The sequence below is a fragment of the Coregonus lavaretus genome (assembly GCF_964263955.1).
Source record: "Coregonus lavaretus genome assembly, chromosome: 29".
Lineage (NCBI taxonomy): Eukaryota > Metazoa > Chordata > Actinopteri > Salmoniformes > Salmonidae > Coregonus > Coregonus lavaretus.
The window spans coordinates 14,351,278-14,377,809 of NC_140016.1; the positions used below are offsets into that span (position 1 = coordinate 14,351,278).

The window sequence follows — 26,532 nt, forward strand, 5'->3', positions numbered from 1 at the left end:
TTAATTTGTAGACAAACTGGAATTAAAGCTAGACTATGTCAGTGGCACAGATAGAACTATCCAAGCAGAAGATACATCTCCTTCAAATGTTGATATTTGGTTGTGTTGACAACCAAACACAATTCCATATCACTAAATATCATTCAATTTGAAATCAACCAGAGCTTGAAACCCTAGACCTATTGTATTGTCTATTTTTTGTTGAATTCTGGGTTGAAACAATAGCTGGTGATGACTTTACAAATGCTATATAGGCCTAAATAGTATCATTGATGATATATGACTATTCAAGTTTGGTTACATTTCATTTGCTCTGTTAAACCTACCCTTTGGAATGACTTTGAAAGCAGCAGTGATTTAGTTGAGATCTCTCTTCAAAACTTCTTACTATTCTCACAATTGGTAATAGTCAGGAACAACTATTACAGCTAAGCAGGGCTTGGTTAAAACCCTGGATGGGAGACCAAAGGGTAACTGTAGATATATAATTTCTCCAGTAGGAGGTGCTGCCCAGACATTTTTCTTCTGATAGTGGATATAACATTGAAGATCTAACGTTGCTTTAAAGGTACAACTTCAACATATTTTATACAAGGTTTGAAATTTGTTTACCATGATGATGTTGAAATTTCACCCTGAAAACAACAGTGACTTTTTTCAAATCCAATGTATTTTCCACATCACAATACATTGACAAATTCCGTTGAAACAACCAATTTGTGCCCAGTGGGTTGGCATTCCAGGGTGGAGTTGGGGGTGATGGAAGGGGCATTTGGCCAGACCAAACATGCTTCTGCAATGCACTCTGCAAACTGAGAGCTCTGATTGTCCCCCAGGGATCATGTGGTTCTCCCTCTAAATCGGTCCCTGTGTAGACAATTCCAAGACCTGTTGACTTGTGCAATGGCTTGATGATTAGAACACAGTCAACAAATATTAAAGCCCACGATTGTTTCACAATCTTTAAAATGTTAGTAATTTACAGACTATTTTATCCAGAGCAAAATACAGTAATGAGTGCAGACATTTTCATACTGGTCCCCCGTGGGAATCAAACCCACAACCCTGCCGTTGCAAGTGCCATGCTCTACCAAGTGAGCCACGCGGTACAATATCAGTCATAGCAGTTGGTTTTAGAAACTTTACTAGATTCTCAGGGGCCTTGCGCAACCAAAACATTTCCGGGGCCTGAATGATGACTTGCAGATCTTTTTATATCTTTTCAACAAGGGAATCCCCAGAATGTCACATGACAAAACGTGCCTGGATCACTACCCTGATTATCTATTCAATTCAATTACATTCAATTTGCTTTATTGGCATGACGTAACAATGTACAGATTGCCAAAGCTTACTTTGGAGATTTACAATATTAACATAATTAAAATAATAATCATCAATATTGTCAACGGGACAACATTAACAACAATAATCAAAGGTCAAAATAACCATACATTGAACAATAACATTAAGCATAGAGGACATGTGCAGGTTGGTTGGTCTGTCAGACACTGTCCCTCATCTTATGACAGGCAGCAATGTAGTGCGCTGCCAACCCATAGCTCTCTGCTTCCTCCCCCAGCAGGACGGGTAGCCTATTCTCATCAGAGAGGTCTTTGAAACCTTGAATAAGGGTTTCACATTTGGGGAAATGACACTCTCTAAGTGTTTTATATTTTTGACATTTTGTCAGGAAATCCCTCTAAATAACTACTGGAACAGGATTTCAGCATCCTCCCTGGTACATAAGCTCCTGCTGGACAGTAGCTGCCTGCGGTATCATTACTGAGCTGTGTTGTGATGGTTGGGATGGAATGTACTCCATGACTGGACATTGATATGAGTCTGTATTAAAGAGCCAGCTGTAGTACAAACAGAAGGCACCTGGAGGCAGCAGACTACAATGGGAGATGACTGTGGAAGACAGATAAAGCAAACTGATGGAACGCTACATTCAAGGAACATGCCGTGTTAGACCTTCAAAACTGAATGATCAGTTTGGCAGACCTAATCACAATTTTCTATATCTGATGAGAAAGTGGCTGAATGTTAATGGTACTGAATAAAGCTGAAATAAGACCTTAGCAAAGAGAAGGCCATTTCATGTGCCTGTAGTTTCAGGGGGCATTCATTTCTATTGAGACGGTACTTGTTTACGTGATGCCTCTAAACACTCCAAAGCTGTCCAATGTCCCAACTCTCTCTGGTAATGTGTAGAGGAGAAGGTGTGAATTTAAGGCCTCTACATTCATGTTCCCTCCTTTACCTTTGCCTCTAAAAATATGTTGTTTCTTATGACGACAACTGCCAGTGTGAATATGCGAATTAAGCCCACTATGGATTTGGGACGGCACTTTGTCTCCAGTGGACATTCCAGAACAGGAGGAGGGAAGATTTATCTTAGGCCATGTGTTTCTAAATCCAACTCACAGAAGGCTAAACAAATTTAGACTGTGGCTTAGCTCGGGTTTCCTCTCATCCTGAAGCTTCCCTCTAGCTAGTAGCTAACTGTCAAGGTTGAGTGTAGATGTGGTGTGGAATCAAGCGCAGGACACACAGAGGCTTCGTACTAAAGTCTTTAGTGAAGACAAAAAAGAACAAGCCAAACACGGCCAAATACAACCTGGCAGGCAAGCGAAGTTTACAAGTACAAACTAAGGCACACACTGTGTGGAACTCTCTACAAAAACAACACAGAGAGAAATAAACGAACTAGCATCCCAACATGACACGAACAATTACACACAACACAAGACAAAACCCAAGAGAACTTATAGGACGCATAATTAACACTAACAAGGAACAGGTGTAACAAAACAGACAAAACCAATCAAACATCGAAACATAGAACGGTGGCAGCTAGTACTCCGGAGACGACGACCGCCGAAGCCTGCCCGAACAAGGAGAAGGAGCAGCCTCGGCCGAAACCGTGACACTAACCCTCTCCAGTCGTCCAGGCCCAGGGCGTCGATAGGTGGTGGAGGCCCAGTCACCGGATCTCATGCAGGGCACACTGAGAATACCATGCACCATGCTGGCCTGGGTGAAAGCAGAGTGTCATATGGAAAGGTTTACGTGTCTGAAACAAGCCCACTTGTTAGATGTCGCATATCTGATATGATGAGGAGATTAATCATCAGATCATCTGACTGGGTGGTCAGAAGAAGATATCTCCCTGACGACCAGACGGGTTTCCCTCCTGACTCAATCCTATCAGTCTGTCTGTCGTTAAATGGAGCCTCTGTTTTAAGGGTCAAATGCCACACACACTAACAACCCCATCCCTCTGGAATGTTGGGGTTACCTCATACCCATGTCAGTTTTCCTTACAACTCTGTGACATGGTGGAGGCTTTTCTCGCTAGCTTATCTGCTTGTCCTGGTCAAATTTGATCTGGTACAATCAGTAAATGTCTCAGTGCTTGGCTAGGAAGAAGAAAAAGTGTGTCTTTAGTGTTTCTGGTGTGATGGTTGTCCTCCTCTTAGCAGTGTGTCTCTAAGCAGTGAGATGTGTTGTTGTTTTCATGTGAAGCATTTAGAAGTGTCATGTTGCTACTCTGATGGAGTGTTGAACCTTTCCCTAACGCTGTTGTATTGTGTGGGCGGGGGAGTTTGAGATGCTGGCAAACACTGACACATCTCCTGGCAAACACTGAAGCATCTCCAGATAGATACAGTTATATGAAATGCCATCAAATAGAATGGTTCTCTGTCTTTGGAACTAATTCTGATAAAGACCAGAATAAACTGTTGCATGGATTGCGTCCGTATTCCACAGGAATAACCTGCAGTACCATATTTCTGAGTTGGGTCAGTCAACAGCACATGATTTACATTGTTGCAGAGTCTTGGCCCCAAGCTGAGCTCCCTCTGTGGGCCAATGGGATCCCCTTTCTGTATAAATAGACAGAGGCTCATGCCAGTATCCATCAGCACGGTGATTGTGGGAGATTAAAGGAGATGAACAGTGCCTTTCTGAGTCAAACAACATGATCCTTCAGATGGATAGATTATGTAACCTTTACACACCATGATGATCACTCAGTCGTTGGCTTTTGACGCAACACACACACAGATACTTAAACTAGGCATGTCACATTAAAACAGGATCTCAAGGTGCAGTGTCCTTGGATGTTTCATTTGTAAGGTCAAATAGGGGGTGTTTATATACTGAACAAAAATATAAACGCAACATGCAACAATTTCAAAGATGTTGCTGAGTTACAATTCATTTAAGGAAATCAGTCAATTGAAATACGTTCATTAGGCCCAGGGGCGCAGCGATGGGTGGGCCTGGGAGGGCATAGGTCCACCCAGGCCCAGCCGATCAAAATGAGTTTTTCCCCACAAAAGGGCTTGATTAGAGACAGAAATACTCCTCCGCACCCCCCCCCCCCCCCCCCCCCCCCCCCTTCTTGATTTGCCACACCTGTCAGGTGGATGGATTATCTTGACAAAGGATAAAATGCTAACTAACAGGGATTTAAACAAATTTGTGCAAAACATTTGAGAGAAATAAGCTTTTTGTGCGAATGGTACATTTCTGGAATCTTTTATTTCAGCTCATGAAACCAGCACTTTTGTTCATTTGTCCTGTTTCACTGCATGTACAAGTGTGTAATGGCAATGTGGTTTTTTTGCACAGCTCCTCCTGAGAAACCCTCCGAGAGTGGGATCACGGCATGGGGCTAGCCATTATTGACGGCTACCCTGGAGCAATTGGGGTTAAGTGCCTTGCTCAAGGGCACATCGACAGATTGTTTCACCTAGTCAACTCAGGGATTCAAACCAGCAGCCTTTTTGGTTACTGGCCCAACACTCCTAGCCACTAGGCTACCTGCCACACGCATAGTGTAGAGAATAACATCTTCAGTTGGTCTGGTGGAGGATTGAATGGTGTTAGCTTTAGGACCTATGGTGTTTTGATTGAAATAATGATATGGGTGTATAACAGCTCATGCTCATACTCCCTCCCCTCTGTATAGAAATCAGCAGCTATTGGACACAGTGACACCCCCTGGAAAGGCCTGAAACATGGCACAGTAGGTTGAAAGGACATTAATGACTAGACTGAAAAGTTTTCAATGTAAACCAGTACATAATTTTACATAAGATATTGAGATATTGGAATGACATTGAGACAACCGTGTGATTGCACACCATCTTGGTGTGTGTGTGTGTGTGTCTGTGTGTGTGTGTGTGAAGCATCCAGAAGAAGACCAGCACCATGTCCCTGACCATCTCCAGCTCCTCCAAAGCAATCTCCTCTTCCTCATCCTCTTCCTCCACTGTGGTCCAGCAGCAGAGACACTCCAGCCTGGTGCAGCCCCTTTGTATCAGCCCCCAGAGGGTACCTGACACACACACACACTCACTCGCACACACACACACACACACACTCCACATACACACCAAGCTTGTCACACCTCCAAAACACACACGATATACACATTCAATAGCAGAAAAAAGCTTCAACTGCACCTTATCAACATTGATGATATGTTATGTGGTCCTCTGTAGCTCAGCTGGTAGAGCACGGCGCTTGTAACGCCAAGGTAGTGGGTTCGATCCCCGGGACCACCCATACACAAAAATGTATGCACGCATGACTGTAAGTCGCTTTGGATAAAAGCGTCTGCTAAATGGCATATAATATAATATAATATTATGTACGCACAGACAGCATATTGACAGTGCTACTTTGTATTTTGGAATCTACAGATATGTTGTTCTCTTGTTTCTAGACACAGAGTCCATCCTACCCCCAACAGTATTCAGGGAGTGGTGGCGTGGCCCCAACTTTTGTCAAGGTAATAAAGCACAGAATACATCTTTACCCCATCTGGTGATTGAATATGGAACTGGTTCGGGTTGGCTTGGCCCTACATACATTTCCTGAAGGGTCCTTCCTCCTTACATCAGTGGCCTGATCCTTGTCTTTAAAATGGATATACACCTACTCAAGTTCCTTATGATGTCATAGGCAGCTATCTGTCAGAACATGACAAAGACCATTGTCTTAATTGTTGTCAGAGGTCAAAAATGTGTCAAAAGCATCCTTGATTGTGCCCTAAACAGCTACGAAAAAGTATGAAAATGAATGCCCTCACTACTGTAAGTTGCTCTGGATAAGAGCATCTATTAAATTACTAACAGCTGGATACACACTGTATGTGCAGAGGGCTGAGGTGAGGAGAGAGGTTGAGAGAGGAGGGAGGAGGAGCTTGATGGTATGTTGGTGTCAGCAGCCATTAGCTTTGATCCACTTCTCTCCTGTGTCCAGTGTCTCCATGACGTCAGCACGGTCAAGGGTCAGCTGGTGGTTCTAGAGTGCCGTATTCGTGGAACGCCACCACTGCAGGTTCTGTGGTACCGTGAGGACGAGCAGATAGTGGACTCCGCTGATTTCCACATCCTCAGAAAGAGTGAGTAGCAGTAGTTCACAGTGGGAAACAGACCAATAATTACCTTTGAGGCACTAAATAGAAATGCTCTAAACTTTCTACTTCTTTTTCAGAGGCTACTTCTGCATCAGTGCCAGGTGGGTTGGAAAGCATACCCAAGGCCCACTGTTGGCTATTGAAGGACACATTTACCACTGTTTACCACTGTTTACCACTATAAGATGACCAGTCAAACCTGATACATTGGTGCTGATATGTCCTTCTCTCCTCCCTCTACAGAGGAGCTGTGGACACTTGTCATCACCGAGGCCTTCCCAGAGGACTCTGGGGTGTTCAAATGTATAGCTGGGAATCAGTTGGGAACAGTATCATGCGACGCCATACTGGAGGTGTACCTGGGTGAGCAGAGACTAGCTTCAGAACTGGTCAGACACACAAGACTACTTTCATGCTTCTGCACAGCTTTCTTCATCCACTGTAATCTACATAGAATCTTGAAATACATTCTGACAATGTGACCATGTCTGTGTCCAGACCTGGAAGAGCAGTTGGAGAATGAGATGCCCATGGATGAGCAGCCCTTAGAGTCTACCAGGCTGGAACCTGATGACTTTCCTTCTTTACTTAATGACATAGCAGGGATTCCCCCTCCAGAGTGGCCTGAGAGCCCAGTCTGTGAGATTGGTCACCCACTTGAAGAACAGTGAGTTTAACTATTCTAACATTCTGCAAAAATCCTCAAATGGAGAGATGAATGTCCAGTATTCTGTTCTGTGAGACAGTACTTATTTATCAAAATACCTATCAATAATGCAAATGCACGATTTTGAGGAATCATCGTGTATGTAATCTTTGCTGTGGCAGGGATGCAGAGGTCAGAGAAATACAGTATTTCCCTCATGTCATTTCGATTCAACTGCCACAAGAGGGGGCTATTGCCTTATTTTGAAGTTTCTGGTAGGCTGCTACAGTTAAAAAAGTTGTATGATCTAATTATCTTTGTACATTAACTAATTAATTAATTAATTAGGACTCAATTAAGATAGGTATTACTTACAGCGCTGATTGTTTGGTTTGAAGATGGTTTATCATCTGATTATAATAACAGGGAGGGGATTATTTAGCCTATTTGTCCTTAATTATTTATTTTTTTAGATAATGCAAGGAACTGAGTTTATACTATGTTATTAAATAGGAGATTATAAAGGCTTGTGTGTAGGCTAGAAAGGCACAACGAATGGGGGCGACTGTGACATGTAAAATAAAAATAAATGCAGGTCAGCGGTCGCGTTACAGCCGCGTACTGAAATCACCTGGGAGTCGGCGCGCACGTCATTCTGCATACCCGACGTGGGTGTACACAAGCTACTACGGACCTGTTGCACTCCAACTCTTATCAGAAACATTTAACTCTCCTCTGCGGTGCAGCCTTTATTGAAGTTGAAATAGCATATGATATTTAAACTAGGAACAGTTATCCAGGTAAGCTTAATGCATTATTGTTTGACGAATTTATCACATGTGCAACTGATTATACACGTTTGTATTTGATTTGTGTTTTTCTATAATAGATTGAAATATATACATTTGTAGCCTATATAAAACCTTGTGAAGTACTGTGGTCATGTTCTAAGTAAGTAAATGCAAATTACCTTTCCATGTTAGTGTTGACATTCATGTCTGCATATCATATGTGATTCACTCAGGGAGTTGGTTAAATTGTATCTTTTGGAGGTATTTGGCTGTGCTGCATTTCATAAGGGTTTAATTTATTAAGTGTAGTGTCAAAGTGAGATCTCTCTCTATAGTAATCCAAGCCTTGCCTATAATTTAAATTTGCATACCAAAGAGTTCAAGACACTTTGGCTGCGTTCACACAGGCAGCCGATTCTGGTCTTTTTTCCCACTAATTGGTCTTTTGACCAATCAGATCAGCTTTGAAAAAGACCTGATGTGAAAAGATTTGATGTGATTGGTCAAAAGACCAATTAGTAGAAAAAATATCAGAATTGGTCTGTCTGTGTGTTTGTGCTGCTCTGTAGTGAATTTGGAATGTGAGATTTCATTGGAATTTGATGGTTCAGTAAATGCTTTTAGGAATGTCTTTAGAGCATGAGTTAGTTGCGGTTTTGTGTGTTTACTCAACTGTCATGGTGTTTAAAAATAGGGCAATTCCACGGTAACAGAAGGACGCTGACACTAAAATTTTACAAAAACACATTTACTTGAACAGTGCAGATGTTAAGTTTGGTAACCGAATGAGGACACAAAAAGCAGGAACTGTCATTCTGTTACCAAATGTTGCATCTGCACTGTTCTTCAAGCAAATTATTTTTTATTACATTTTCAGTGGAAATTGTTAACAGTATTCTTTGTGCATAGATTTGTATGGTTTGTTTATTTGTATTGTTTGCAATCCTTGGTTTTTGTTTGACATACATTTTAAAGGGGAAAATCTGAATCTCAGCATCATTCTGTTACCGTGGAATTGCCCAATATCTACAGTACTCTCACATTTCTGTTTGTTTGACTAGGCAGGGACCGGACCCTTTTCAATACCCCCGGTTTATAGAAAAGGGCACCTTGTGTCAGTGGTGTGGTTCACAAAGGTATAAGTCCCAAAATAGACTGCATAGACTCTAGCCTTTTTCCTAAGATTCTGAGAGCAGACTATTTGAGACTACTGTGATTAGGTTTGCATTATGTCCACTCTGCATTATGTCCCCCGTGTCATCTGCAGAGGAGACAACTCCTTATTCTACACCACAGATAATCATCTGCAGAGGATACAACTCCTTTATTCTACACCACAGATAATCATCTGCAGAGGATACAACTCCTTTATTCTACACCACAGATAATCATCTGCAGAGGATACAACTCCTTTATTCTACACCACAGATAATCATCTGCAGAGGATACAACTCCTTTATTCTACACCACAGATAATCATCTTGGTTTGATCATTTCTTTCTGAATGATCTTTAGCATTGAGTAGAAATAAGTTGTATTGTTTATAGACCCTGCGTGATTCTGTTGACTGTCGTTGGCGACAAAGTGTAGCCTGCTCTGCTCTTATCCACAATGCTCGTCACACGGGCCGGGGTGTCGGAGTTAGCTGAGCTGCACCTGCCAGCTAATGTCAGCCTCCTGATTTAGCCCCTCACACTTTATTAGAAACATACAGCAACGTGTGTCCACTTCTCTTGAAGGTCATGTGGACATTGTTTGTATTCAAGTCATTTTTCCTTTAAGTGTGTAAGGCAAGACAAAACATACTGAACACAGATTAACTATTACTATGCAAAAAAGGGCAACTCAACATGCACTGTCCACCTTTTAAAAAAGGCTGTGCATGGGTGGGTACAGGTATAACAGTTTTATTGTAGGAAGGAATGTTGCTTCTATGGTCACCACTTGTCCAGTTAACTTGAGTAATGCAAATGAAGTGACCAAAGTTTTTCCTTGCAGGTGTCCAGGTCCAGAGCTGCAGGCACCCAGTAAAACCCTTGAGGAGCCCTTCAGTCTGAGTGAAAAGAGTATCCACAGCTCAGAGGGTCAGAGGTCACCTGAAGCCAGCAGAACCACCCCAACCCCGCCAGCCGTGGGGAAAAAAACAACCCCCAAACTGTTCACTCCCAGCAAGCCCAGCTTCCAGAACCTCAGAGACTTTGGAGGCTGCAGCATGAGCAGCAGTGTGGCCGACCTGCCCACCTTCTCCCCCAACCTCTTCGCCCCCAGCGCCTTCAACTATGCTCGGCCACGCCAGTTCATCCAGTCTCAGCCAGCCTTTCAGGCCCCCAGCTACGATGTCGCCCAGGTTCTGCCTCAGCCCAACGGGAACAGCAGCAAGGCCTCTTCCTCCAATCTGAACTTCCCCATTTCTACCCCTGCATCCTCACAGCCGACGGTGTTCCCTCGTGATCCTCCTCTTCCCTCCTCTGCTGCCCAGCCCATGTCCCTCTCTCGCGCCCCCATGCGCTCCACTATCACCCTCACCCCCAGGGCCAACACCAGTGTCCCAGCCCCGCCTGAGCCCAAGCCCCAGTCCTCTTCAGCTGCCTTCCTCTGCTCTGTCCTGCCCTCCCAGTCCGCCCCACATTACAAGCCTGCTCCCATGTCTATTCCTCAGCCTCTATCCCCAGCTCGCTCCCCACACTCCCCCAACCCCCCCAGCCCTCTGCCCAAGCCCAGGTTTGATACCTCCCTGCACATGGGACAGGGACTCTCTCTCCCTACACAGAGCCTGCCTATGAGTCAGTCTCTCCACTCTCCAACTCCCCCCCCAGTTTCCATGCCACAGCCCCCCTTTCCTCCTCCCTCATGTGTGTCTCTGCCTCCTAGCTACAGAGGGACCCCAAACATGTGAGTTTCTATATTTTCTAAATGTAAATAAAACGTCTAAATATTACTAGTATGTGATTGCCATTCACTGTATATTACGATTTTAGCATTAATGGTTCATGTTCTTCTTCTGGCTTTCCCGTTCTCTTTCCCTCCCCAGCCTTCCCAAGCCCACCGTGAAGAAGGCTCCTGTTCCTAGGCCAGGGTCCCGCAACACGGATGAGGATATCCAGGGTTCCAAGGACGCCCTGATCCAGGATCTGGAGAAGAAACTGCGCACCAAAGAGGCCCGTAGGCGAAACAGCCAGGTATCCATTTGAACAAATTGACCTGATGTTAGTCGGGAGGGACGTGTTTGTGATTTTTGTGTGGATATATGTACGTATGTGGATAGGGAAATGTATAATATACAGTGAGGGGAAAAAAAGTATTTGATCCCCTGCTGATTTTGTACATTTGCCCACTGACAAAGAAATGATCAGTATATAATTTTAATGGTAGGTTTATTTGAACAGTGAGAGACAGAATAACAACAACAAAATCCAAAGAAATGCATGTCAAAAATGTTATAAATTGATTTGCATTTTAATGAGGGAAATAAGTATTTGACCCCCTCTCAATCAGAAAGATTTCTGGCTCCCAGGTGTCTTTTATACAGGTAACGAGCTGAGATTAACACTCTTAAAGGGAGTGCTCCTAATCTCAGCTTGTTACCTGTATAAAAGACACCTGTCCACAGAAGCAATCAATCAATCAGATTCCAAACTCTCCACCATGGCCAAGACCAAAGAGCTCTCCAAGGATGTCAGGGACAAGATTGTAGACCTACACACGGCTGGAATGGGCTACAAGACCATCGCCATGCAGCTTGGTGAGAAGGTGACAACAGTTGGTGCGATTATTCGCAAATGGAAGAAACACAAAATAACTGTCAATCTCCCTCGGCCTGGGGCTCCTTGCAAGATCTCACCTCGTGGAGTTGCAATGATCATGAGAATGGTGAGGAATCAGCCCAGAACTACACGGGAGGATCTTGTCAATGACCTCAAGGCAGCTGGGACCATAGTCACCAAGAAAACAATTGGTAACACACTACGCCGTGAAGGACTGAAATCCTGCAGCGCCCGCAAGGTCCCCCTGCTCAATAAAGCACATATACATGCCCGTCTGAAGTTTGCCAGTGAACATCTGAATGATTCAGAGGAGAACTGGGTGAAAGTGTTGTGGTCAGATGAGACCAAAATCGAGCTCTTTGGCATCAACTCGCCGTGTTTGGAGGAGGAGGAATGCTGCCTATGACCCCAAAAACACCATCCCCACAGTCAAACATGGAGGTGGAAACATTATGCTTTGGGGGTGTTTTTCTGCTAAGGGGACAGGACAACTTCAACGCATCAAAGGGACGATGGATGGGGCCATGTACCGTCAAATCTTGGGTGAGAACCTCCTTCCCTCAGCCAGGGCATTGAAAATGGGTTGTGGATGGTTATTCCAGCATGACAATGACCCAAAACACACAGCCAAGGCAACAAAGGAGTGGCTCAAGAAGAAGCACATTAAGGTCCTGGAGTGGCCTAGCCAGTCTCCAGACCTTAATCCCATAGAAAATCTGTGGAAGGAGCTGAAGGTTCGAGTTGCCAAACGTCAGCCTCGAAACCTTAATGACTTGGAGAAGATCTTCAAAGAGGAGTGGAACAAAATCCCTCCTGAGATGTGTGCAAACCTGGTGGCCAACTACAAGAAACAGCTGACTTCTGATTGCCAACAAGGGTTTTGCCACCAAGTACTAAGTCATGTTTTGCAGAGGGGTCAAATACTTATTTTCCTCATTAAAATGCAAATCAATTTATAACATTTTTGACATGCGTTTTTCTGGATTCTTTTGTTGTTATTCTGTCTCTCACTGTTCAAATAAACCTACCATTAAAATTATAGACTGATCATGTCTTTGTCAGTGGGCAAACGTACAAAATCAGCAGGGGATCAAATACTTTTTTCCCTCACTGTATGATTAAATGTGAGTCAAGACAGATGTTACAATCTAAATGTTATCTTAGTTTATTCCCAAACCACATTAAATAAGTGGTTGTTTACTCCACTACCACATTAAATAAGTATAGTGAGGGGAAAAAAGTATTTGCCCACTGACAAAGAAATGATCAGTCTATAATTTTAATGGTAGGTTTATTTGAACAGTGAGAGACAGAATAACAACAAAAAAATCCAGAAAAACGCATGTCAAAAATGTTACATGTACATGGCCCCATCCATCGTCCCTTTGATGCGTTGAAGTTGTCCTGTCCCCTTAGCAGAAAAACACCCCCAAAGCATAATGTTTCCATCTCCATGTTTGACGGTGGGGATGGTGTTCTTGGGGTCATAGGCAGCATTCCTCCTCCTCCAAACACGGCGAGTTGAGTTGATGCCAAAGAGCTCGATTTTGGTCTCATCTGACCACAACACTTTCACCCAGTTCTCCTCTGAATCATTCAGATGTTCATTGGCAAACTTCAGACGGGCATGTATATGTGCTTTCTTGAGCAGGGGGACCTTGCGTGCGCTGCAGGATTTCAGTCCTTCACGGCGTAGTGTGTTACCAATTGTTTTCTTGGTGACTATGGTCCCAGCTGCCTTGAGATAATTGACAAGATCCTCCCGTGTAGTTCTGGGCTGATTCCTCACCATTCTCATGATCATTGCAACTCCACGAGGTGAGATCTTGCATGGAGCCCCAGGCTGAGGGAGATTGACAGTTATTTGGTGTTTCTTCCATTTGCGAATAATCGCACCAACTGTTGTCACCTTCTCACCAAGCTGCTTGGCGATGGTCTTGTAGCCCATTCCAGCCTTGTGTAGGTCTACAATCTTGTCCCTGACATCCTTGGAAAGCTCTTTGGTTTTGGTCTTGGCCATGGTGGAGAGTTTGGAATCTGATTGATTGCTTCTGTGGACAGGTGTCTTTTATACAGGTAACGAGCTGAGATTAGGAGCACACTCTTAAAAGGGAGTGCTCCTAATCTCAGCTTGTTACCTGTATAAAAGACACCTGGGAGCCAGAAATCTTTCTGATTGAGAGGGGGGTCAAATACTTATTTCCCTCATTAAAATGCAAATCAATTTATAACATTTTTGACATGCGTTTTTCTGGATATTTTTGTTGTTATTCTGTCTCTCTCTGTTCAAATAAACCTACCATTAAAATTATAGACTAATCATTTCTTTGTCAGTGGGCAAACGTACAAAATCAGCAGGGGATCAAATACTTTTTTCCCTCACTATATTTGTTTACTCCACTACCACATGAATATTGTACATGAAAATGTGTGGTTCCCATTTGATTTGAACCCATGCCATCATACATCATCAGACCATTTAATACCACAATGTTGCACTGGCAACTATGCAAGAGGGAAATATGGATTTAGTTATGTATCATTCCCTTGTAGCCTTCCCGTATTCATGTAATTAAAGTCAAGGACAAACCATATCCTTGATGCCAGGTTCATCCTTCAGTAGAGTCCAACTTCCAATAAATAGAGGCTTCTGTGGAATCACAGGGGCTTGGTGGACCAGTGTACTATAATCAACACAAGGTAGCTGTTGTGTTGAAGTGTATCCAATAACATTGGAGGCTGCTCTATGGACAGATTTACTGGCATAGCCGGTCCCAATTCACTCTCTACCCCTTCCAATGTATCCATAACCCTTCGATGTTTGCAGATCTGAAGCGTCTTAATAAGTATAAACAGTTCAGTGGTGGAGGTTCCACCATATTGCTTCCAATTAGCAAATTGGGACCTACTGGCACTTTTGCAGTATACTGGCTGACCATTGGCTGGTTTACTGGTATTATACAGTATACTGACTGACCAGTGGCTGGTTTCCTGTCTGTCTCCTGACAGAAGCTGTCCTATGAGGAGCGCATGGCTCGGAGGTTGCTGGGTCCAGATAACGCTGCCTCTGTCTTTGACTTTGAGAATTCCTCACAACCCGACCAGGTATAATCTACGCATATCACTTCTACATCATCCATTACAGCCCATTTGGTTTGCAGGAAGTTATTTAAGGCGATGCCTACACTTAGACATTTACATTTGAGTACTTTAGCAGACGCTCTTATCGAGAGAGACTTCCTGTTAGTGCATTCATCTTAAGATAGCTAGGTGGGACAACCACATATCACAGGCATAGAAAGTACACTTTTCCTCAATAAAGTAGTTATCTTAGCTCAAGTGATTGTATTTAAAGGATCCATATTTTGCCATACTACTGTATGTTTCCAGATATTCTGATAAAAGTTTGTCAGGCTGGGAGCTGTCGTTACTAATACTATGTGGATTTTAGGTTAGCTGGAATGTTCCCTGTACTATGTGTGACTAGTCCCCTGTCACTGTCCATCACCCCTGAATCCTCCTCACACAATGGGACTGGCCTCTGGCTCTGTTGTCCTCTTCAGTCACAGGAGATAAGTCTACAGCCAATCCACAGCCCTCTTCTAAGAATGCAGCTAGAAATAGCAGGGGTGAAGATTGTGTGCCAAAGCAGCATTTTCCCAGGGATTTGTAATGTAGGATGCCAGGAAGAGACCACACACATAGTACAACACGTGTGCCCACCCCACGGGTATAGCCCCTAGCCCCCTACATCCAACCACCCCATTGCCCTAGGCATAGTGTCATGTACTTAGAAAGATTAGCAAGTCTGGTTATTTAAAGAGGTTGTTTCAAAGTAATGCATTTCAGGAGAAGATTTGTGGGTGAACTTTAGTGTTGGCTAGTGTAGAGGCAGAGATGAATCACTCCCTATATACAGTATGGGAATGGTTTTACACACAGACGGGTCCATTGCATAATTTTAATTCCCAAATCTCTGTCCTCTGTCTTGCAGCCAGAATCACCAGAGGGACGTAACACCGGAGGAATATGGTACATTTCACCAACGGACGGCAAAAGCTTGTGCATACAGTGATAGTACATTACATATTGGTATACAGTTTTGCTGGTATGGAATGTGTACCGCATTACATAATGAAGCAGTAGACGATAAGAGGATACTAGAAAGAGGAGCACAGTGCTCCACGTGAGGGTGAATGGGGTCTGGGATTGGGAGGCAGGTTGTCTAATCCAGGTTGGGTTTCCTGCCACTGCCATGTGTTTGTGTGCCATTTCCACCGTCTACCACGGGCTCCGGTCCCCCCCCCGGCAATGCCGTAACGAGGACAATTATAGACCATGTACTGAGTGAGCTGACATGTCTCTATGGCTGTGTGGCTTCCTCACTGGTCTTTCCTGGGATTGCCTTGTCTTCCAATGATGTATTGTATGTAAAGGGCACATGCTGTGCTGCTTGGAGTTGGTTTAGGACCCATGGATGGACTTGTTGTTCATTTGTTTGTCAATGTTATGGGGGTTTTCTGTACCGTCGTTCAGCATGAATGGTGATGCAGCATTTGACCCTGTTATCAATTAGTTAAATTAGCTCTCTGAACCTGAAATATGAGAAGTGAGCTCTGTTGTCTGCATGAAAACTCCCTCATTCAGTCAGCTATCAGAGCAGTTATGAATGAAAGCTCCTCTGTGTTCTCTCTCGCTCTTTCATTCTCTCTCCTTTCTCTTCCCTCTCTCATTTGCTCACTCTCTCTTCTCTTCTCGCTCTTTCATTCTATCTCTCGGTCTCTCTCTCTCTCTCTCTCATTCACTCACTCATTCTCTCTCGCTCTCTCAATCTCGCTCTCATTCTCTAATTTCTTTTCAAGGGGAAAACACCACTCTGGTACTGATGGCAACGAGGGCTCAGCCATCCAGGAGAAGTGCTATGCCCCACGCTTCATCCAGGTCCCCCAGGACCTCACGGTGGAGGAGGGCAGGTTCTGTAGGATCGACTTCAAGGTACAGTACTGGATACGCTCTAATCAGTTTAGTAACGCCTGTTGATAACTGGACTCATTCAACATTTATAGCTGAGGTATCTTCTGTAAAGACCTCGTTGAACTTTGACACTGACTCATGCAACACTTTTATTCAAGTGTAATGAAAGCCTCTGGAAACCAAACATGAAACCCAATGGCCCCTGTGGACAGAATAACCAGGTTGTAAAAGTTGCGCTTTACTCCCTATCCCGCCCCCACTCTGGGCCCCTGCACTACGCCCCCTCATGGCCCTCTAGTAGGCCAGACTACAGTCCCTGGGTCCCTCACTCCTCAAGGCCAGGGTCGTATTCATTAGCATACACCGTAGCAATTTATTTTCTTGTTGGACAAGTTCAGGTTGTCCCTCCCTGTTTGTCTTTTTTTTCCCCCTAATGAATACACCTCTGGTTGTGCCCTCAGGTGGGGGGTCTGCCCACCCCAGACGTGTCCTGGTACCTGGATGGTAAAGCCATCCGTCCGGATGACTACCACAAGATGCTGGTGTGTGAGAAGGGCATGCACTCCTTCATCATCGAGATCGTTACGGTGCATCACGCTGGAGTCTACGAGTGTATTGCCAGGAACCGCGCCGGGGAGAACCGCTTCTCCATGAAACTGGAGGTTATCGGTAAGGGCTGTTTTGACTACTGTCAAATCATCTCCCATTTCCCATCGCTTAGCATTGATGCTCTGACATTGCTCCACCTTCACCCCAACCCCTCATCTCCTCTCCAGCCCAGGAGGTGCTTCGCCCCCCTAACTTCGTCCAGAAGATGCTGAACTCTCGTGCCCTGGAGGGGGACACAGTGAGGTTAGAGTGTAAGGTGGCTGCCTCCCCTCCACCAAAGCTCTTCTGGAAAAAGGACAAAGACATGCTGCGCATTGACCCCACCAGGATGAGGTGGGTGGAGCTTCAATTCCATCACTTTCAGGATGTTTTTATACCTTTTTTAGAAGGAGAAATACTCCCAGTAGAGATTGTAATTTCTGGTCCTTAGCTGAGTTGAATCTAGCTGAAGTGTATTTGTGGTAATTAGCTGATATAGCTTTGCTAGGTAACGTGAACCTCTCTTAGCTGAAAGTGAGAGGTTCTGTTGATTCCATAAGGGGTTAACCCAGGCCTGATGTTTGTCTCCCAGCCTGTACCAGGACGGTACAGGAAGTCAGTGCCTGCTCATTGAGAGGTTAGTCAAATCTGATGCAGGCTGGTACACCCTGTCTGCCATCAACGAGGCCGGCATGTCAACCTGCAACGCCAGACTGGACGTAGGAAGTAAGTGGACCTTGTGCGTTTGTGCATGCATGGTTTGTGTTTGTGGCTTGAAGTTAAGCACAGACTAGTGTTCAGTTCAGAGTTAAATTGTCCGTTCCCTGTCCATTACCTATTACTGTATGGTAGATGTTTAGAATTCAACTCATAAACACCACATAAATGCTGTGGCCATCAACCTGCTGACATCTACACTAGTGGGACAAGCAGGGATTACAGCGCTGTTTACATCCGAGACAGACAATGCTGTAACCTTGCACTCACAATGTCTGCTATGGCAGGGCATTGAAATGGCAATGGCATACTACACTAATGTACTATGAATTACCAGTGTTGTACAATAACTTATGTACTGTAACAGCAGGGGGAAATGGTCTGTTATTCAATATTTGTAGCACTTTCTCCTGTTAGAATGAAGGAGAGGGGCCTCTTTCTATCTTGCGTTTCTCCACAGTGTGAATAGAGGGTAATTCCCTGTCATTTATCCCCCGTCCCACAAATGGTTGCCATGGCAGGTTGTTAAGGCTGATAGAAACCCATAGCGGATATATTATTAGTAGGAAAATGAGAGGCCGCTGTATTCATTGTGCCTGGCTGGCTATTGTATTTCTCCTCGATCACATAACATGCCATCTGTTACGCGCACCGAGAACGGCCATGGTGAGGTTTACCTCCATTCAGCGTAGCTCGCTGAAGAAGTCAAGTCTGTAATTGATCAGGTGAGAGTGCATATTATTTTCATCTGTCCTCAACGCGGGCTGTAATATCCGGCTCCAACTGTGCAGTAACATTTAGCCGTGTACTCTGCTGGCCAGAAGGAAAGCTTGTCTTTCGACCCCCAAGGGTTGAACCTGTAACTGGAGCTGGGGCTTAATATCTTATATAAGCTTTTATAATGGCTCTTATATGAGCGGTTTCTCTTTGGAGTTATTTTAGGAAACTCTCTTAGGATAGCAACACATTCCTCCTCCTGTGGATTAGGAGATCCAACCATTTCTCAGATTGTTTAAAATAATAGGTTGGTAACATTTATGACAATGACTGGCTTTATTTAAAGGTTGTTTTATTACCTGGCTCAAACACAACATTTCCTCTGTGTTATTATTGCATTAGAGGTTCAAGGGGTCTATTCTGAATATATCCTGACCTTTGTATTCCATTCTGTCTCTGCAGCTCGCACCAACAAGCCTGCCCCCCCTAAAGGCAAGCATTTTAAAATCCCCCTCCTCAGCCATCTCCCCATCCTGACTCCGGACCCCCCCCAGCACACGGCCCCCCTGTACGAGAGTGAGGAGCTTTAGACGACACTAACCCAGCAGTATAATAACCTGTGTTGTACCCCTCTGCTCCACCGGTCTGTCTGTCTACTGAGGCGGTCCTGTTGTCTGTGTCTGGGGGCAGATAGACTCACATTTTACCCACACTGCCTCAGTCTCAATCCAGGACACCTCACCAGTCCCGCATTTGTCAAATACACTTTAGTTTGAGACCTTCTGGTTTTTTTCAAGGGTGGGCTGGTCAGATGGCTTCCCCATCATCATCCTGTATTAGTATGGTGAAGCCTACCTGGCTGGAGCTCTGGACTTTGCACAGACCTTTGTCAAATGTTGTCTCTGTGGTTTGCTGTTCTAGTTGATAGAGAATGAATCATGTATTGTCTCCAGACATGTAACTATCTTTTGAAGTTCCTTTAGGAAAAGCAGCATTTTTATGACTGCTGCTTCAAGTGAGAACGTGTGTCTATTTCTGTGTTTAAAAGGTCAAATGATTTTAATATAAAAGCTATTTATTGGACAATTACTTCTGAAATGTAAAAGGTTGCCTTAACACCCAAATTTACAACAACCTCGGTCTGATTCTGACCATAGAAAAACGTTTTGTGAAGTCTTATGTACTGTGTATGATGTGAAATTGAATGAATGCGTAATAAAGTTTTACTGACAATACAGGTGGTGGTCTCATTTCACTTTCAAAATATAAATATCAAATTGAGTTCTTATAGATGTGAAGCATTGTAGCTATGCAGTTTTGCTATTTCTTTTTTGGAAAAAAGAAAAAGATTCAGATTTTGAAACATTTTTACTTGTTATTCAGATGACGGACCTCTGTGATCCCAGTGTGTGAAGTGAAAACTGGCAATATAAGACTGACCCAAGTCCCTTTCAACACAGCACCTAGCAACAGGTAGTAACCACAGGAAGTCAACCCCCTTTGGACCGTTAACAGAACAACCTTTAGGATCAAGGGGAAGTCTCTTCCTCTCTTATCCTGTGCTGATGAATAAAGCCCAGACATTTCATAAACCGTATAACAGAGGACATAACGTTTCAGTACATTATTGTTTTGGGCACCTCTAGGCTGTCTTCTTCAGGGGAGTCAGAAGGTGGCTTTTGACTCATCACACATTGCTGCTACTGTTTATCTATCCTGTTGCCTAGTCACTTTATCCCTAGTTATATGTACATATCTACCTCAATTACCTCGTACCCCTGCACATCGACTCGTTACTGGTACCCTGTGTATATAGCCATGTTATCGTTACTCTTTGTGTATTTATTACGTGTAAGTAACCCGTAAGTAAGCATTTCACTGTTAGTCTACACCTGTTTACAAAGCATGTGACTAATAATATTTGATTTGAAGTGCTTGTCAATAGAACTGCTCATGGTGATGTCCTCTACATACTCTGATAGACATATAGTAAACATTCATGGTGGTAGTCTCTTGCTCTGAGTATAGTATGGTCATGTCCATGAGATGGGGATTGTTGAATAGTCCATTTGTTGGGCAGAAGAAGTTTGGTCAACTCTCCTTAGAGACTGCAGCCTTGGTGATGGTTTCCCAATAATATCATGAGAGCGATCAGAGGGAAAAGTCTGACATGAACTGAGCGTTCAGATCTCCACATCGCTCTCCTTGTCGTTGTCATGGTCACCATCGTAGAACTCATTGGCTGCCTCTGGCCTGTAAAGAGAACACGCGATTTAGTTCCAGAACGTTCTATCACACACCGTAACATTTTCAGTTGTTCACACTGATACTATATACACGTAAACCAAGGCTGCGATTCAATCCAATCGCGTTTTGTCAGCGATGCACATTTTAAAGACAATGTTCCCGTGCGGGCAGAGACCACATCCACGGTAAACGCTGCATTTGTCGGCTCAATCGGAAATTACCTTTAAATGGCGCATTGTCCAAATCCGCAATAGGATTGAATCCCGTCCCTAAACTGGTCATATTGATTCCATTACTAATATGTATATGATAGAACATATGCTCCTGTGTGTGTCACAGAGGAGCATATTACACTGCCTTCCTCTAACTGAGGCATTTTGCTTACTTCGGTAATATTCTGTGATTTTGCTACACAACACTCCTGTAGATTGTTCTAAAACAAATATTTGGTCAACAGTAATGAGCTTTGCATTATGTTGATTCCTGCTATGAAAGTATCTGCCTGGCCCTGTTTGGCTGTCGGCTGCTGTGTGAGCGAGCTACTCCCTCTCCCCACTGTGACACGGAGGAGGGAGCGATGCATTCTGAAAAGCACAAGCATATGACCATTGCTCAAAATGCTATTGTGGGAAAAATAGTTTTTTTAAGAGGAAAGTCACAGCTTTGTGTAACATTTTCTCACCTCTTAATAGTGAGTTCATGACACCACTTTAGAACCGGAGTAGGCTGTAGTGTAGGCTGTGGTTTTGTTGCGCCTGCAGAGCAGATCGCGATTTGCAATGAATAGGCCTACATCAAGTAGCCTAGGCCTAGTGCTGGAAAGTTTATGTAGGACATTCGCCTAGATTTACTGATAGATTAATCAATTAGCCTTCATGGCTACATAGCAACAATATCATATTTAGAGTTAGCAATCTAGTGTTTTGAGTTCCCACTTCCTCAGGTGGTGAATAATATTGCACAAAGATTTAGCAAATTCTCTGAAGAGACAAAAATAAATCTAGATCCTATTTTGACAGGTTGCATATAAAAATATCCATCATGCATTCCCTGGATATGTTTAGATGAAAAAGCTTACTTTTTTAATCATAGGCTACTATCTCAGTTTTCTTATTTGGCACTGGAATTTTTTGTTGTTGGCTAGAGCCCTGCCGCTAATGCAAAGTAACTGTCCATTACATTTTTATTTATTTGTTATTGTGTAAAATAGTTACATTTATCACAATTTGACTTTTTGTCCATATCGCCTTGCTCCAGCACCTCCCCAAAAAAGAATTAATCATTGATTTATCGTTAGCGCAAACAATTTGTCAATTTATTGCGATATGGATTTTCTTCCCCATATCGCCCAGGTCTAGTGTCACATAAGGCAGACCGAGTGTGTTGACCTGGAATAGTTGTCCTCTGACCCCCTCTCATCTGGGTCTCCCTCATCAGTGCGCTCGTAGCTCAGGATGTCCGAGGGCACATCGTGGATCTGGACACTGGGGGAATGGTTCAACATCTTCAAGTTCTCAAAGACCGTCGAACGGATCTGTTCCAGGTACTAAACAAGCACAAGATGGAGATAAATGACTTACACCATGGAGAGAATTCTGATCATGACCACACATATATTCAATAATGGTTTGAATTGTTAAACAGTATATAGACTGTGGTTCAGAAAGAGAGAGGGAGACCGCATGCTCTATGTTCTCAAACTGACCTGTCTGGAGTTCTGGTTCTCTATCCTGGTGCTGACGTCTGGGTGGAGCGTGAAGTCTGGAGCAAAATACTCAAAGTACTCTGGAGGGGTGAGGAGAGAAAAAGAGCAAATGGAAAAAGTGGCAGAAGAGCTTAGTCATTATCAAGCCAAAAGGCTTGCTCACTTACCGCTATAAGGCAGCTCATCACTAATTGGCTCATCAACCAGGAGGGAGGTCTCATATGTCCTGGAATAGAAGAGCAACAGAGTTCATTCTTAAGTGGTTCCATATACACTGTGAGAACATCATCTCTTGGTCTCCATCAAAAACAACTCTCACCTAACCTCCACACTATAGTCCAGTTACAGCAATGAGAGAAATTAGCTCTTACCAGCATCTGGCCACGTTGCGTACTGTGTACCCTCCTCCTCCCAGTACCAGCAGTGGAATCCTGAAGCTCTTCACAAACTCCACACACTCCCTATAGAAACATATACCCTGGGTGAGAGAGTTTACCATAACCTGGCTCCTGTGTCAGTTGGTACAGGATTGGTTGTTTTCTATTGTCCTTTAAATTTGCCCTCCTACCAGCAGGTGGCAGTACATCCTCATATTATAGACTACATTGAATTCCATCCACCAAACATGTATCCTTTTCACTATTAAGACACTTACCCATAAGGCTGTATTCAAAGGCCATTTAATACTGTGATGTAAGTGTTGGTGAGGGTTATAATGTATTATTTGTAGAGCAAGACACTTACCCATGGCCTCGTATACTGAGGTTGAAGCACCCTAATCTGTCACAGCCCAGCGAGTCAGCCCCACACTGTCAATGACAAGAGGTGCATGTGAGTCCCATACTCAATACCACAATTCATGCAAAATGGCACTGATGATCTCTGGCTGCCAAATGCTCACCTGAAGAACGATACAGGTTGGCTGGTAAAAGTCCACCACTTGCTTGATGACTGGCTGAAAGAGTTGCCTGTAGCCTAAGAAACAGAGTGCTATAATGTTAAGGTATTGGACACATTGAAGAGAATTCATCCTTTCAATCATTCTTGCCATTTACAAAGCGATATAATTGATCCCCTATCAAAAATAAGGAAACATCTGTCGTTGGATTGGATATTATCCTGCATACTATCAGACCTTCTGAACTGTAACAGCCATCAGAGAGATGGTAATAGTTTAGAGAGCAGGTGAACTGTAACAGCCATTAGAGAGATGGTAATAGTTTAGAGAGCAGGTAAACTAATAGTCAGGCAGCATCTGATAATAGCACTCCCCAGAGGCATCTCACTGGCCTCAGTCTAATAGCATTATCAGAGTGGAGCGCCAGAGAGCCAGCCTGAGTGGGGGATCCAGGAAGGACACTACTCACTCTGGTCATCGATCCCATCCCGGAGAGGCACGTTCAGGCAGTAGTACCGGCCACTCTCTGCCCCTACCTCATACATGTCACCTATGGGACAAAACATTCAAAAACATTTGTTTAACAAAGAATAAGCTCATTAAGACAAATCTCTATTGTCCCATAGAGATATTCAATCATTTAGTCATTAAGACAAACTGTATCTGTATTTCTCATATGGCTTGTCTTACCTGTTCCTGGAAAGAAGTAGTTCCCGTACTTGTGGAAGGATACAGTCATGACCCGATCAGTCAGGTAGAAGGCTTCCTGCACCCCATCGCCATGGTGAATGTCAATGTCTATGTACAACACACGCGGGTGGTACCTAAAGGGACATTTACACATTATTAGTTGTTAGAGATCCTTAGCGGGACGTGAACCCACAAAAAGGACAAAACATAATAATTAGGAAATAGTCAAATACAAAGACTGTAGGGGTGCTTTGCTCTTACTTCAGAAGCTCCAGTATACTGATGACAATGTCGTTCACATAGCAAAATCCAGAGGCCTGTGAAAATCAAAACAAATAAAATCATGATATCACAGAGCTGTACATAGTGCTCCTGAGTGGCACAGCAGTTTAAGGCACTGGATCTCAGTGCTAGAGGCATCACTACAGATCCTGGTTTGATTCCAGGCTGTATCACAATCCGGCTGTGATTGGGAGTCCCATCTTCCGGGTTTGGCTGAGGTAGGCCATCATTGTAAATAAGAATTTGTTCTTAACTGACTTGCCTACTTGAATAAATAAATAAAAAAACATAGGTAGGTTACAAGATAGGTTACAAGGCTGTAGAAGTAATTTGTCTTGACAAATGTCGCATAATTCTTACTTCAAATTTCTTGGCATGATGAAGACCCCCGGCCCAGTTGATGGCGATGTCACATATCTGCAAAGCAATGGTCCCAATCATTGATCAAATCTAAATGTGGTCAACAATTTACCTGGCTGTATAAATTGCTGAATGGGTCTTAATAAATATGTCCGATCAGTAAATATAATACATTTATAACAGAAAAGAAGCTGAGCTTGCTGTTTTCCCAAAAACAATTGGGGGGGGGGGAGCATACCTTGTGGTTTAGCTGTGTTGCTCCCTGTAGAGATGCTCCTGTATACCTGGAGCAGAACTCAAACAGGCCTGGGAATACAGGGCTGACAGAGGACACGTTACCTTTATACAAGCCACATAGATAGATCAACAGCTGCACATTACACTGATCATAATATTACATAAGTCAAAACAACATTCTGCACTTTGACAAATATGTATTTCACACAAAATATCTTCAAGTCACAGATGAATCCATATATAAGCCAGGGAGTAATGTAAGCTAATACTGTATAGAAGATGGATACAACATTCTCACCAGTCATCCCCAACATTAAAGGTGTTGAGACTCTTTGTGAAACCCTGCATATTGTTGGGGCTGACCTTCTGCAGAAAGTCAATGTAATCTTCTGAGTGGAATCGGCACATGTCATGTTGTGAGGCTTTGTATGGTTTGAAAACCTGTGAAACAAGGACCAGTCAAATTAACATGGTGTCAAGAAGGACATGAATGTGTCTGGTTTCATCAGGGCATATTCATTACGCTGATTCTATTGCAAAACGTTTCTCAAACGGAAGCAAACATACCTAAACGGGGAGGGACCTACCTGAATTTGTCCTATAGAAACTCTCGTTTTAGTTGCAAAACTGTTTGGACTAATGATTACATTCCTGGTACTTTTCAGCATGTTACCATCAGCAAGACTTACCTGCATCTTTTTGTAGAGGCCATAGTGCAAAACAAGGCTGTGCGTCAGAGAGAGACGATGGGGTTTCATAGGGTGACCTGCACCTTGATAAGGAATGGAAAACATGTTTCAGTGTGTTGTCCTCTCATATGAAGTTATCAATGTCTTGATTTCTCTGTGGTTCTTCTGCGTGATGCTATCATTCATAACGAGCCAGTTAAATAGCTGTAGAATAAATAAACTCTTGCAAACACACGACTAATAGCTAGTAACGTTAGCGAGTTCGCAGCGAGATCAATTCACCTGATTGCTAGCAGAAATAAGAATCTAATACTAGCTATCTCGATCATCACAAATTAAAGAGAAAATATGGCGGCTGGTAGCCTAGCGGTTAAGAGCGTTGGGCCAGTTACCGAAAGGTCGCTGGTTCGAATCACCGAGTTGACAAGCTGAAAATCAGTCAATATGCCATTGAGCAAGGCACTTAGCTCTAATTGCTCCTGTACGTCGCTCTGGATACGAGCGTCTGCTAAATAACTAAAATGTAAATAGTTAGCTAGCCGGCTTCCTAATGCTCTTTGCCTTTTGTAATCAAAATGATTCTTACCATAATGAAAGTTCCCCACGTCCGGATCATAAAAATATGCTGTTCTGTTGGACATTGCAAAGGAGCCTTCTTGGTTTTTCTACCGTTCACTGGGTATTTGTTAGCTACTGTAAATGTATATTTCCTTCATTTAGCAAGCAGTCGCAATTGTAAACAGCGAGTAAAACGTACGTCATTGTCCAGCGACAAGCGAAGGGGGCGG

The 26,532-nt window shown here is 43.5% G+C and overlaps 3 protein-coding genes across 4 annotated transcripts; 2 read left to right on the plus strand and 1 right to left on the minus strand.

The window, feature by feature from the left end:
* Positions 1-4,995: 4,995 nt before the first annotated feature.
* Positions 4,996-7,110, plus strand: LOC311105028 (palladin-like; the record flags this gene model as incomplete). The annotated part of the gene is made up of 7 exons (XM_084147008.1): positions 4,996-5,041; positions 5,205-5,349; positions 5,744-5,809; positions 6,283-6,424; positions 6,517-6,540; positions 6,683-6,802; positions 6,938-7,110. The coding sequence occupies exons 1-7, from the start codon at positions 5,034-5,036 to the stop codon at positions 7,108-7,110; spliced, it is 678 nt and encodes a 225-aa protein (XP_084003134.1). The 5' UTR covers positions 4,996-5,033.
* Positions 7,111-10,088: 2,978 nt separating this feature from the next.
* On the plus strand, positions 10,089-19,226 carry LOC311105153 (myotilin-like; the record flags this gene model as incomplete). Its single annotated transcript, XM_084147195.1, has 9 exons — positions 10,089-10,768; positions 10,908-11,055; positions 14,650-14,745; positions 15,635-15,672; positions 16,503-16,635; positions 17,076-17,283; positions 17,391-17,556; positions 17,795-17,928; positions 19,099-19,226. The coding sequence occupies 9 exons, from the start codon at positions 10,089-10,091 to the stop codon at positions 19,224-19,226; spliced, it is 1,731 nt and encodes a 576-aa protein (XP_084003321.1).
* Positions 19,227-19,985: 759 nt separating this feature from the next.
* On the minus strand, positions 19,986-26,527 carry LOC311104935 (histone deacetylase 3-like). 2 transcript variants are annotated; one of them, XM_084146920.1, is made up of 15 exons: positions 26,331-26,527; positions 25,745-25,827; positions 25,354-25,496; positions 25,057-25,138; positions 24,819-24,875; positions 24,438-24,493; positions 24,177-24,310; positions 23,956-24,036; positions 23,490-23,563; positions 23,333-23,397; positions 22,960-23,049; positions 22,756-22,814; positions 22,589-22,668; positions 22,272-22,429; positions 19,986-20,889 (listed from the first exon to the last, which is right to left on the minus strand). In XM_084146920.1, exons 1-15 carry the CDS (start codon positions 26,383-26,385, stop codon positions 20,820-20,822), a joined length of 1,287 nt encoding a protein of 428 aa, XP_084003046.1. In that variant the 5' UTR covers positions 26,386-26,527; the 3' UTR covers positions 19,986-20,819. The 2 variants fall into 2 exon arrangements, with proteins under 2 accessions (XP_084003046.1, XP_084003047.1); XM_084146921.1 differs by having other exon boundaries at positions 25,057-25,157; positions 26,331-26,511.
* Between the last annotated feature and the right edge of the window lie 5 nt (positions 26,528-26,532).